The sequence below is a fragment of the Gobius niger genome (assembly GCF_951799975.1).
Source record: "Gobius niger genome assembly, chromosome: 24".
Classification (NCBI taxonomy): Eukaryota; Metazoa; Chordata; class Actinopteri; order Gobiiformes; family Gobiidae; genus Gobius; species Gobius niger.
In genome coordinates this window covers 5,802,269-5,815,653 of record NC_136875.1, presented here as the reverse complement: position 1 = coordinate 5,815,653, position 13,385 = coordinate 5,802,269, and the positions used below count along the sequence as shown (strand labels likewise).

At 42.6% G+C, this 13,385-nt stretch overlaps 1 protein-coding gene across 1 annotated transcript in view; it reads right to left on the bottom strand.

Moving 5' to 3' along the window:
• Nucleotides 1-13,385, bottom strand: part of quob (quattro b) — an 84,293-nt gene that overhangs the window by 45,124 nt on the left and 25,784 nt on the right. The window contains exons 2-4 of the mRNA XM_079582131.1: nt 12,949-13,140; nt 10,510-10,632; nt 6,322-7,630 (exon numbers count right to left, since the gene is read on the bottom strand). Coding sequence (XP_079438257.1) covers nt 6,322-7,630; nt 10,510-10,632; nt 12,949-13,140 — 1,624 coding nt within the window. The remainder of the gene's footprint in view (nt 1-6,321; nt 7,631-10,509; nt 10,633-12,948; nt 13,141-13,385) is intronic.

Here is a 13,385-nt window from a genome sequence, read left to right as displayed (position 1 = left end):
AAAAAAAACACTGGTGTGAACCTTAAAAACATCATTGATGATCTGGACTTAATAAGCAACCTCTAGTATTGCAATTCACTTTTTTTTTTTTTTTGTGCTTATGTCCTGCTCTGACTTAACAATTTGTAATACGGAACATTCCTGCCATATTTGTTGTATTGCACATGTAAATGAAGAAAAAAACAAAACAAAAACAAACAGTGTGATCCGCTCCACAGAGCACCTGAGGCAAAACATTTATAACGCCAGACTAACCATAGAAATGTCTGTGTCCATAGAATCATTTTTGGAATATAACTGACATCACATGAATGATCGCATTTTGAGGGACTATTTTCAAGCAGATCCTTCCACCAGAAAATGGCTAAAAAGAGTGAAAAATTGTGTTTCTCTAAAGATTCTATTTTCCCCCTCGGCGAAGCCACGCCCCCTTCTATGACGAGACGCCGTCTGTATCTATAGAATCTTTTGGGAAACACATTTTTTTGTTTTTTCTGGTGGAATATGAACTTATTTATCACATAAATAAAGTCAAGTGTAAATCGGGCCCATATGGATATTTTCTCACAGCAGATTGTTCAGTAGAAGTGAAAAAACGGCAGTTGTAGCTAGCGCTAGCTAACCGTTAGCATTAGCCCGATGCTAACATGTAGCATCATGTTAGCACTCTCTGTTTTTTTATGTATTTATGGGCTGTTCAACCACTTTGCTCCTCTCCATGTCTTTGTATCTTTATTTAATAGAAAACTATATTCATAATTCAGCGTTTGTTAGAGTCGTTTTTGAATAATTAGAGAAAGTTTCGTTTTTTTTCTAAATTGTTTTCCCCTTAACTGTTTTCAAACATGACCATATATGGGCGATTCCAGAGATGCCGCCTGTATCTATGGTGATGTAGTTGTACGCTGATCCGATACATGCAAATGAAATGTCCAGCATCTGAACTGGCGCTTGATGGTGGCAAAGGTTGACATGTTGATTTCCTGTTCCTCTCTCTGCCAAAGTGTCTCAGGGTCTCGGTCACTGCCCCGTCCGCCTGTGCTTCCTCGGATCATATCGTCTGAAACCCGAGCCCCCCCCCACCCCCCCCAGCGTTCGCCGGCTGGTGCTAACTCCCCAAAGGTCAGGGATCTCCGTGGCGCGCTCTCTATTACAGTTCAAAGGTCCGGGGTCAAGTATGGCGCCTCTTGGGGACTCTCCCTCTGAGCTGTCTGAGAGTGGAGAGAGTCAGGCGGAATGAAAGAGAGGGCAAGGCAGATAAGGATGTTATTTAGAGACAGCAGAGGGGGTTTCTGGAGGAGATGATGTCGTCTGCAGTGAGGGAGATTGTTCAAAGCACAGGACGAGGGTCGTTAACGGGAGTCGCTTAAGTTCTGCACGTTCAGCTTCTTCCACAAAGGCGTCTTTCGTTCTCAGCCTGTTGCCTTCAGACCGTGGACATGTTCATTAAGATACGCTGCTGTTTGCTCCTCCTACCCATTTGTATCAGCGAGGGAGAGTCAGGAGAGAATCGACAATGGCAGATCCTCCAGAGCATGGTCTTTAACAGGGCAGAAAGGCCATAACTATTTACTATTATTTATATATTTGTGATTTTACGATTATTTAGGATTAGCTATTTTACGATGATGATTAGCAACTTTAAGATTGTTTTTAGCGATTACACAATTATTCATGATTAGCAATTTCATTATTATTTATGATTAGCCATTATATGATTATTTATGATTATTATACGGCTCTTCACAACGTAAGTAGAATCTCCGTTGATTTGAATGGGATTTTCCAACGTTCTACCGGTCATTATTTTCTGATAAAGGACCTCTGAGAAAAATAATGACGCTGCCAATGGCAACGGAGTTGGTGCTTTCATATCACTCCGCGCGTATGTAGTAGCGACACTGTCTGTCCCGTCACTGAGAGAGAAGTCGGGGAATCGCTCGTGAAGTTAGCGTGAGTCTGACTTTCAACTTACCCAGAGATTCACCTCCATTCCTCCAACTGCACCTTCAACTAAGTAGCTAGGCTAGCTGCTAGCCTTGCTGCTTCTAGCCTAGCAAAACGTTGCCGAGCAATGCGCAAACTTTCGGGAACTATTTGTCGCGGAAGTCATTAAATAAACCTTTTGACCTTCATAAAAGTGTACGAAGTTTATGGTGTGTGTTCAGCTGACAAATGGCCGTATAATAAGCGGATAATGTATAGAACGCTGGTCATTATCGGGAAAATAAGCACCTTCAGGGCGAACCGGACCCCGACGCGAAGCGTTATTTTCCCGATAATGACCAGCGTTCTATACATTATCCCTTACTTAGCTAATTCATTATTATTTATGATTAGCAATTATAGGATTATTTATGATAAACAATTTTACAATTATTTATGATTAGCGGTTTTACCATGAAACATTTCTGCTCAGGGCACCACATGTACAGTAATGTAAACACCAACAACTAGCTGTATGTTTGGAACAGGTTACGTTCACGTGCCATCACAACACTGTGGAGTCTATGGTTTGAACTGGAGTTGGTGCAGCTCACAACTCTATGGCAGCAACTAATCAAAACGCAGATTTGATATGAAACGTGAACGGACAAAAAGTTCCATGTCTTCTCTTTCAAAAAATAGGAACAAAGGTTCAATTATTTGCTCAGTAAAGGTGTTCAAAAGTGGTGACAATGTTCAAAAGCATGTACTTGATGTTGGTCAGTAGGAAGGATTCACAGCCAAAAGCTGAATATGACAAGTTTCGACCTAAAACTTCACAGAAAAAGACCAGGTACAACATTTGTAGATGTTTTTAAGTTTATGTTGTTTGGAGATTTCTTTGAAAAAACAGTTCCTCCACCACAGAGTCGCATAGGTGTATATGTTTTGTCATTATCATCACCTGTCCTGCCATCTCACCAACATCAAGCACATTGTTTAAAATATTGCCTCCACTTTCGGACACCTTTATGAGACAGTCATTTGACCTTAGTTCATACGTGCACATGTGCCTTAGTCCATCAACCTGTAAATATGACACAAAATCACAAAAATGTCCCAAAGAAGATGTGACAAAAATGTGACAAAAATGCGACAAAAATGCGACAAAAATGCAACAAAAATGTGACAAAAATGCAACAAAAATGTGACAAAAATGTGACAAAAATGCGACAAAAATGTGACAAAAACTCAACAAAAATGCAACAAAAATGTGACAAAAATGCAACAAAAATTCAACAAAAATGTGACAAAAATTCAACAAAAATGCAACAAAAATGTGACAAAAATGCAACAAAAATGTGACAAAAATGCAACAAAAATGCAACAAAAATGCAACAAAAATGTGACAAAAATGTGACAAAAATGTGACAAAAATTCAACAAAAATGTGACAAAAATTCAACAAAAATGTGACAAAAATGTGACAAAAATTCAACAAAAATGTGACAAAAATGTGACAAAAATGTGACAAAAATTCAACAAAAATGTGACAAAAATTCAACAAAAATGTAACAAAAATGTGACAAAAATTCAACAAAAATTCAACAAAAATTCAACAAAAATTCAACAAAAATTCAACAAAAATGAGAAAAAAAAAACATACAAAAGGTGACACAACACAGCAACAGCGTGAGGAAAAAGGTCAGTTTTGTGGGTCTTAGCTTTCAAATGAGGTGTTCCACAGCCAAAAGAGGACAGAAAGCATTTGGTTTTAGGCGGGGGGTAAGAGGTTAAAACATGTATTTGTGGAAGTGTCACAATTACGCTAATTTGGGCCAGGCTGGTCAGAGTCCAGGGCTGTTTTTCAGTCCCAGTCCGCCCCTGCTTCAGAAACATGACTCAGCTGATGTTCATAAACGAGACAGGCATGAATTCCACTCCGTTAAGTCAAATAAACACATTTTGCGGCTGGAGGATGGCTAAGCAGAATCCAAACCCTGCCCCTGATCTGTGTGTTTTTTACCAGTGGGTGCTCTCGAGGTGTGACATCGGGAGCTCGCACATCTGGAACACGCTTTGTCCCAAGAGAGAGAGAATATGTAAGACTCTGATCCCAACTAGTTTAGCCTTTCAGTAACATGGCATACATGTTATTCTTGTCTAGGAAGTGACTGCACTGGAGCAGGCTTCTGGGTTTCAATTGTTTATGTGATCAATTGCAGGAAGTCCCCACCGGTGTTGCAACAGTTACCAGGCACAGTACACTGCAAGAAGTAGTTTTCTAGATTAGTTTAGATAGTCTCAATTTGAGCATAATAATCCAAATTTTTGTTTGTTTTAACTCGTTAACATTTAGTTGGGCATTTGACCTACATTATTTCACCTGTTCTGAGACGTTTCTGACTCGTTTCAATACATTTCGCCTTCATTTCAAGTACGTTTCTCTGCCAATGGGGTAAGAAAAATGGTCTTGTCCCATTGGCAGTGTTACTTTCTTATTTCAAAGTGAGATTTACCATAGAAGCAGTCTGAAATTTCATCAAACTAGCAAAATAATCTTGGTCAGATCAGGAAAAAAGGTCTAAATGAGTTAAACCCTCTCTAAACAAGAGATATTTCCTCAATTCAAGTCATTTAAGCCAATGCTTGATATTCACTTTTTGTAGTGTATAAAGTACCTTTACTTATTAGTTGATTCTAAAAGTAACTAAATTAGATTACAAGTTGCTTTATCAGTTACATTCAGCATCTGCCGACTGTTGTGAGATTAGTCCATATGACGCACCAGTAATTTGGGTATGTGAACACTAGAGGGCACCACTTTTCAGCTACACTGCAAAAAGTAATTAACTAGACTAGTATAAACATCTTAATTTGCGCAGAATAATCCAATTTTTTAGCTGTTTTGACTAGTTAAGAAGTTGTTGGGCATTTGTCCTAGATTATTTCACTTGTTCTGAGATGTTTCTGACTTGTTTCGATACATTTCGTCCTTATTTCAGGTCATTTTCTTTGCCAATGGGGAAAGAAAATTGATCTTATCTCATTGGCAATTTTACTTTCTTATTTCAAGCGAGATTTACCCCAGAACTGGTCTAAAATGTCCTCAAACAAGCAAAGTAAACTCGGTCCGATCAGGAAAAGTGTCTAAATGAGTGAAAACCGCTCAAAACAAGATACATTTCCTCAATTCAAGTCATTTAAGCCCATGCTTGATATTTACTTTTTGTAGTGTATAAAGTACCTTTACTTATTAGTTGATTCTAAAAGTAACTAAATTAGATTACAAGTTGCTTTATCAGTTACATTCAGCATCTGCCGACTGTTGTGAGATGAGTCCATATGACGCACCAGTAGTTTGGGTATGTGAACACTAGAGGGCACTACTTTTCAGCTATTGATTGAGTCTGATTCATGTTCCATAACGCACTGCGTGTTGGGCACCACGTCTCCGAGGGGCACCACATCGAGGCCAATGTGACTGAATGGCATGCTAATAAAAAACGGCCCATATTCAAAGAGTGCAATGAGAAAGAGTAATGTGGCTAATGCGGCCGATAATACAACACACATAGGAATTTGGTTCAGGTATCCTTATAAACATAGTGTCATGTAGTGTTCTCTGGAGCCTGTGCTCACAGCGGGAAGTGAGAGAGAGTCACAGAGAGTCAAAGAGAGTTGAAGTTCGCTGCAGCTGCAGGCGCTGAGCAGAGAAACTGAGGTTCTGGGGTAGGGGGAACCAACGACATCTAAACTCAATTATTTAATCCTACAAATATTATTGGTGTAGTTTCGAGCGTTAGTTTAATTTTAGTGAGCTACCCTAAACCAGATTAAAAAAAAAAAAACATTTACCATTTCTGCTGAGGGCACCAAAATGGCGTGCAGCGGCCCAATGCATGTTCACCTCGTGCTGTGGCTAAATCAAAGTAATTTCCATAAAGATTACGACCCCATATCATGACAACCTCCTGCTGCCACCACCTGAGTGTCTGTTAGTTTGACTGTGTCATGCTGCAACTCCAGATGTTCCTTCAAAATTGATGTAGTCTTTTTGAAGCTCGATAACACTTTGTTGCTAGCACAGGAAAATTACAGAATAGTACAGCACAGTAACTTGGACAAGTAACTGATTACTGGTTTGGAAATTGCAACATGTTACATTACTTGTTACTAAAAAAAAGACATCATATTACAATAGTACTAAGAAACTCTGCAATGGCATTGATTAGGAAAAGTTAATTTTGTTATGTCCCCTTCAGTGTTTAATTATCCATTACTATTTGGACGATTAAGGCCATGGTTTATGTCACGTGTTGTTCAAAAGAATTGGACGTTAACCGTAGCAGAACTAACCCATGAATCATTTCTCCAGATTGACCCCTGGACTCACCAGTCTCGGGGGATGTCCGTTGCCCCTCGCTCCCTGCTCCGGCCGCCGGCTCCTCCCTGCTGCTCCCAGTCTGCACCAGGCTGTGGATCATCTCCGGACAAACATCGCTGCGGCTCCGGTTGTCCAGGAGCAGACTTCCTTTCGGCGGCTCCGACACCGCGGACAACGACCTCATCTTGACTTTGCGCTTCGTCGACCCCTTCGCCGCATCCGTTTTTCTCTCCAGTCCTTCCGAGAAAACACCCGCGCTCCCTCTCGCACCGAAATCTGCCATGAAAAGCTCCTTCTTCGCGATCTCCAACGTGCAAGCGGACGTAGCATTTTCCGACGCCTTCTTGAGGTCTTTCACGTGGCTTGCGAATTTGACACTAGCGGGTTCGCAAAATTCCCTGAATTGGCAAAGTTCTTCTTTCGGAGCATCCTTACAGTGGTTCGAAGACGCTCCCACTCCCGGCCCGTCGTCTGGGGCGCCTGATGTGCAAACGGACAAGTCTTTCATTTCTCCAAAACATTTAAATTCATCCAGAGACGCCGGCGAGTTCCCCTTTTCAAACGCCACGGGATTTTTCAGGGCCGCCATGTACGATTCCCTGTACCTGTTTCTCAGCTCTTCTTCAGAAATGCCGAAATCGCCGCAAGGTACGAAGGGGTTTTCGGAGTATTGCAGGGTTGCGGTGAGGCATTGCGTTCCGAGTTTAGGCTGCGGCGGTCGGACTGCTTTGATCAGACCCGGGTGCACCTTCCTCTCGCTCTTATCCAAGCGTTCCCTTTGCTTCGCGATCTCGACCAAGTCAACGTAGTCCCCTTCGATCTCCTTCTCGCTCGGCCTGTCCCAAGTGTTCGGAGAGACCCATCCGACGGGCTTCACGTGCGCTTTGGATTTGCGGTCCGGTTTGATCACTTGGGACGAATAGCTCGGGTGTCGCAGGGAGGCGGACATTCGGTGCTTTGCAGCGTGGTGCATCTCCAGGGGCAGGGTGGATGAGCTGAAGCGCGGATGTGGGGTAAAGGGTTTGGGCTCGGGGTCTGGGGAAATGGGCGGCATTATCGGGATGTTTTTGGGTTTGTCGAGGAATTCCGGGATGGCGATTTTGTCCCACGGGAGTTTGACGATGCCCTGGTCGGTGCAGAGGACGCAGCGGGTCAGGGGAGCCCCGTGCCGCCCGTCGTTGACCTCCTGGAGCCATTCCAGGGTGAAGATCATCGGGTAAGACGCCTCGGAGATGGGGGTCTCCTCGATCTCCCTGCACCCCTCCTCAAGAAGGCTTTTCAGGACGATGCGCGCCGCCTGCTCTCCAAACGGCACCACCTGGTAATAAAAAGGACCATGGTCAGAAATTGTTTGTTGGAAGATGCAATTACACACAGTCATTAAATAATGCAGATGATGCAACACTGTCACTGGTGCCACTGAAACATAGAAGAACTGCTTGCTATTTTGACAAGAGGGTTAAATCAATGTTAACCTGTCCTCCAAATCTCGGTGTTCAATCTACGGCAGCAAAGATCAGAACTTCCTGGTCTTTCCTATTCAACTTCACACACTCTTGACAAATTACCAATACTATTCGGTATAAAACTACTGAACCATATAGATACAGACGGCATCTCGTCATGGAAGGGTGCGTGGCTTCGCCGAGGGGGAAAATAGAATCTTTAGAGAAACACAATTTTCCACTCTTTTTTGCCATTTTCTGGTGGAATATCAACTCATTTATCACGCACAAATAAAGTCCAGTGTAAATCGGGCCCATATGGCTATTTTCTCACAGCAGATTGTTCATTAGAAGTGAAAAAACGGCAGTTGTAGCTAGCGCTAGCTAACCGTTAGCATTAGCCCGATGCTAACATGTAGCATCAAGTTAGCATTCTCCGTTATTCATGTATTTATGGGCTGTTGAACCACTTTGCTCCTCTCCATGTCTTTGTATCTTTATTTAGTAGAAAACTATATTCATATTTCAGCATTTGTTACAGTAGTTTTTGAATAATTAGAGAAAATATAAATTTTGTTTTCAAAAATGACCATATATGGGCGATTCCAGAGATGCCGTCTGTATCTATACCAGAGCTGTAGAATTGTTCATCAGTTCAGGATTTAAAATGATCATTATAGCAATTCTTGAGCTATCTTATCGATGATGCTGTGTTGGTAATGTTGCCACGTTTTGCCCACTGACTGCTCTGCTTTATGACCGCGACGCTAGAGGCCGCCATTGGTCCGCCATTGGTAGTACCTCCATATAGCCGCTATTACCCATTGGAATACATTGGACTTTAGACGAGTTCAAAACAACTTTAATTTTTGGGAACTTGCTACAGCTAGATATTCCTCCTGTGATGACGCTGGGTTAGTTACAATAAAAGGCATCAGGCTGGTTTTCGTAAGTAACATGTTGGAAAATCTCGCACTAATGAGGGTCGGACTGTTAGCATTGGAGCTGCGCGAACTATATGTCACACAAGGGCGGAGCCTGCAGTGAAGATCCCGCCCTTATGCCCTTTTTTAGAAACATGCTTCATCAAATCTGGGGAGGAAGAGTCTGTAAATCCGCCATGATTTCGCCCTCGAGCGTGGTCATTGTGGGAAGGAGTGAGGAGGAGTCGTCTATGTCTACAGTCTATGGTTTTAACTGTTGAATTTGATGAACTCTTGTCAATGCCCTTATATTGAAAAAAAAGGCCATATTTATCCATATTGGACATTATTTTGTTGATATACTGAGGTGATATTTGCACAATAGCCACCTCACAGTCTGCCAACACCCTACTTGTTGCATACGCATGTAACAGGTTTGAATCCTTTTCCAACATCGGTTGTAATAAATAATCGAGGGGTTTATTTCAGTGAAACAGCGATTTAATTAAGAAAAGTTGGGAGGAAAATATATTTGTATTGTATTCTTAAGTTAGTGACATCGATAAATGCAGTAAATGGCCGTAACACAGTTTCAAGACTGTATAAGTTGTTAAGTCATGACTTTTTCGAATGTTGCGGGGCTATTATGGAACAATGGGAGAAGGATCTAGAGACAAATATAACCAAAGAAGAGTGGGAGACCATGCTAAGACAGTCAAATTACAGCTCAAAATGCGTGAGATACAAGCTGATACAACTCAAGATTCTATTCAGATCATACATCACCCCACAGAAAATACATCAAATGAACAGTAGTGCCTCAGGTTTATGTTGCTGTGGCATGACTGGGACTCTTATCTATCTACTTTGGAAATGCCCTGAAGTGAAAAACGCTCAAGTCAAGTCAAACGCTCAAAGTAAATTTCCAGTTATGCCCTGTAGTAGCCATTTTGGGGAAAAATGTGGAGGGTGTAGACTCCAGAATAACACAAAAAATTATTTCTTCAGCGTTTCTCTCAGCAAAGCGCACTATCCTTATTAATTGGAAGGTGCGAAAACAAAATTGTTTTTTCAGCTTGATAAATGGCTGGGAGAATACTTGGATCTTCTCTCCATGGAACAAGCAGCTCTAGCGCTCGAAGACTTGAGCGAAGAGCACCCTAACATATTTAACTTAGTATGGTCTGCACTAAAACACACAAATATATAGAATTCATGGCCTTTGTGGAAAATGTGAAAATAACTGTCTGAGTTAAATGAATTATGAATGTCTGCGTGATGATTTGTCCGTCTTGTCTTGTCTTGTTGACAGGTATGGCATCAATATGTGGGAAGGTGTGTTTTGTCTCTTTAGGGCCCTACCCCTCCTTTCCCTCCCTATGTTGTCCATTGTCATTTTGTCATTTTTGTTTGTGGAATGTATAAGTTTGTCTTTTATGTCTGTTATTGTGAATTAAAAAAAAAAAAAAAGAAGAAGTTAGTGACATAGACAGACGTAGTTCCATAGAATTCTGACTTACTCATTTTCTATTAGCATAACATAGTTTCACAGTTCACCTCTGTCTATGTCACTTCCTGTTTGTGTATAAGGAGGTGAGGCAGTGAGCTATGTTGCAAAGATCTACCTTTGACATGCGCTGTCTGTAGCTCATTTCACAAGATATTGATTGATGTGGAAAAAATTCACATATTTTAAGTTGGCAATGGTAAAAAAAAAAACCAAAAACAGTAGAACCCGAGAGTACTATAATAACATCAACAAAGCCAGGGTGTCAGAAGCAGAAGTGTCTTGCTCAGCTCGTGGATCGCTCCTGCGACTGTGGCCTCACCTGCAGGTAGAAGTCTCCTGGCCGCAGCAGCAGAGGGTTGAGCGGAGCGAGCTGGATCACAGTCTGGTCGTGGAGGCACAGGGGCCAGCCCTCACAGCGGAAAACCACCTCACAGTATCCAGCCTGAAGCACAAAGGGCTCACTTTCATGGGCGTGAGGAGCATGAAATATTTACAGTTTTTTACATCGTTCACAATGACTTGGAAAGAGTGAGAAATAAGAGTCTATTTCTGGGGTATTAGCAGAAGTAGGAAGTGATTTTAGGTGTTGGTGTGATATTCTCTGGTTGGTAAATATGAAAACAAACTCCTTCACATTACAGGGAGTGGCAGTTGTAGCAGTCGTTGAAGCAGCAGATTTTCTTTTCTGAGAGTTTCTTTTTTTATACCTGCTGCGTGACATGCTTCAGCTACTTTACTGCAGCCTTTGTCTTTGTTGGAAACATCACGGCATAGTGTCGCGACTAGTAGGCCGTTCACATGGATTAAAAGCCTTTTCACACCAACACGATGAGGTTTTGAGGGCCTGTGGGACAAGTGTCTTTGGTGAGAACAACACCATTGGACGTAAAAGGCCGGAGGAGCTAGTTTTGGATGATCGCGTTTGTAGAGCTTGCGCCAGTAACAAACGATCATGCTTCTCTTGGCGAATGGAGCTCAACAGTCTGCCCCTGGCGCCGGAAAGAATAATCCCACTCACAATAGCCATAGACTCTTCAAGAGATTAAAAGAACAATAACAGCCAGTCAGCGATGTGGTAAGTCAAGGACATAAAACACACAAAGTAAAGATTTCAATTGAATATCTGTTTAAAACTTTATAAGCTGAAAAGTTATGAAAGAATGTTGCAGTATCTTTAAATATATAACAGTTTCCTTGTTTCTTTGCCGCGTGGTGATTGGTAGTTGCAGCACATTACTGATTAGCCTGCGTCATGCATTTAAACTCTTCATTAATGGATACATTTAATGGTATTTTTACTTCCGCCACCCTTTAAAGAAGCAGAAGTGGGAAGGACTGTTGAGCTCTCCATCACGTTCAGTCAGACAGATATTCCTATGTGTAGTCAGTGACCAAAGCAATTATCTAAAGAGCCTAACTCGCCAGCCTGGAAACTAGGTGGAGACTCGTCGGCTGCTGGTCATGGAGATGTCTCAGAGACGTCCTCTTGAGATAAGGCGAGTCTCCAGTTAGTCTCTGTGAAAACGAACAGGCTCAGTTTCTCTGAGAGGTCTCCATGAGGTCTACGAGGTGTCAAGCAGTGATGGGCAACGTCTCACAGGTTGAGGAGAACAAATAGTGCGAAGTTCCCACTCTTGGAGACCTCTCGGAGAAACTGAACCTGTTCATTTTTTACAGAGACTACCTGGAGACTCGCCTTATCTCCAGGGGACGTATCGGAGACACCTCCGTGACCAGTCGCAACTCTAGTCTCCTACTAGTCTTCAGGCCCTATGAGCGCAATCAATCTGAATTGCAAAGACTGAGATGGGCCCTTGACTTTAGCTTTATCCATGGCAACAGCTGCAATAAATCAATCTATTCTGTGACTGGATTTGGCTTAAAGTTTGTTTTCCGGGACCCAATGTGCATTAAAGGAATAGGCCACCGTTTTTACATACTGAGATATGTTCTTACCGTAGCTTTGACGAGTTCTTTAGGACCTGTCTGATCTTCCCCCGTGCCTTCAGTCACGTAAACACAGCGCAGACGGCGTTAGCATTTAGCCTCTCCCTCTCTCCTCTATAGCTCCAAAACAGGTCAAGATAGAAGCTACCAAGCTCTTCCACGTTTTCCCTATTTAAATGTGGTTACGTGAAGTGTTCCACTACAAAGTATAATTACACAAAATTAAGCAATGTGGATTTTCTAAGCGGATAAAAGGGGGAACTATATTGTAAGGCGTAATAATACCAGGAGTAGTTCGAAATCTGCGCAGTAATCTTCACTTTACTGTGCGGATGCCAAACTACTCCTGGTATTATTACGCCTTACAATATAGTTCCCCCTTTTATCCGCTTAGAAAATCCACATTGCTTAATTTTGTGTAATTATACTTTGTAGTGGAACACTTCACGTAACCATATTTAAATAGGGAAAACGTGGAAGAGCTTGGTAGCTTCTATCTTGACCTGTTTTGGAGCTATAGAGGAGAGGGGGAGAGGCTAAATGCTAACGCCTTCTGCGCTGTGTTTACGTGATTGAAGGCACGGGTGAAGATCAGACAGGTCCTAAAGAACTCGTCAAAGCTCAGGTAAGAACATATCTCAGTATGTAAAAACGGTGGCCTATTCCTTTAAGGTGCATGCTCCCTCGTCCCGGTTCATTGCTCTTGGTGTAGACAGGACCCTGTAGTCAAGTCCGGGATGTGTTTCTCCTGCAGTCGTCGGAGTCGGAGTCGTAGTGGGGGTACCAGCAGGAGTAGAAACATAGTACTCACACACGCTGCCTGTTGGATACTCTCCAGCACGTGCTTGGCGGGGATGAGGAAGTCCAGCAGGCAGTGCAGCGCGTCGCCCTGGTAGCGCTCTTCGATGGTTCGGAACAGCTGACTCAGGACGACGGGCGCCGTGAGGTCGAACGGCGGGAAGAGAGAGGAGAGGGCGGTCTGGATGCACGAGTCCAGGGAGTCCTGCAGGACAGACAGAGAGAGGACAGAGCTTTGAGCAATTCTGGAATTCATCTGCGGGGAGCATTCTGAATAACTGGGCGTTGGAATAACTGATCCTGCATGTTGTGGCTTCAGGAAGGAGACTCTTTGAACTGCTCCTGCCAGATCTGATCTCCTCTTTCTCTAAGGCACAGCACTTTGATCAGAATCTGGACACTATTAAAGCTCCCTGCTCCACTGACTGTTCCACCTCCGCGACTTTACAC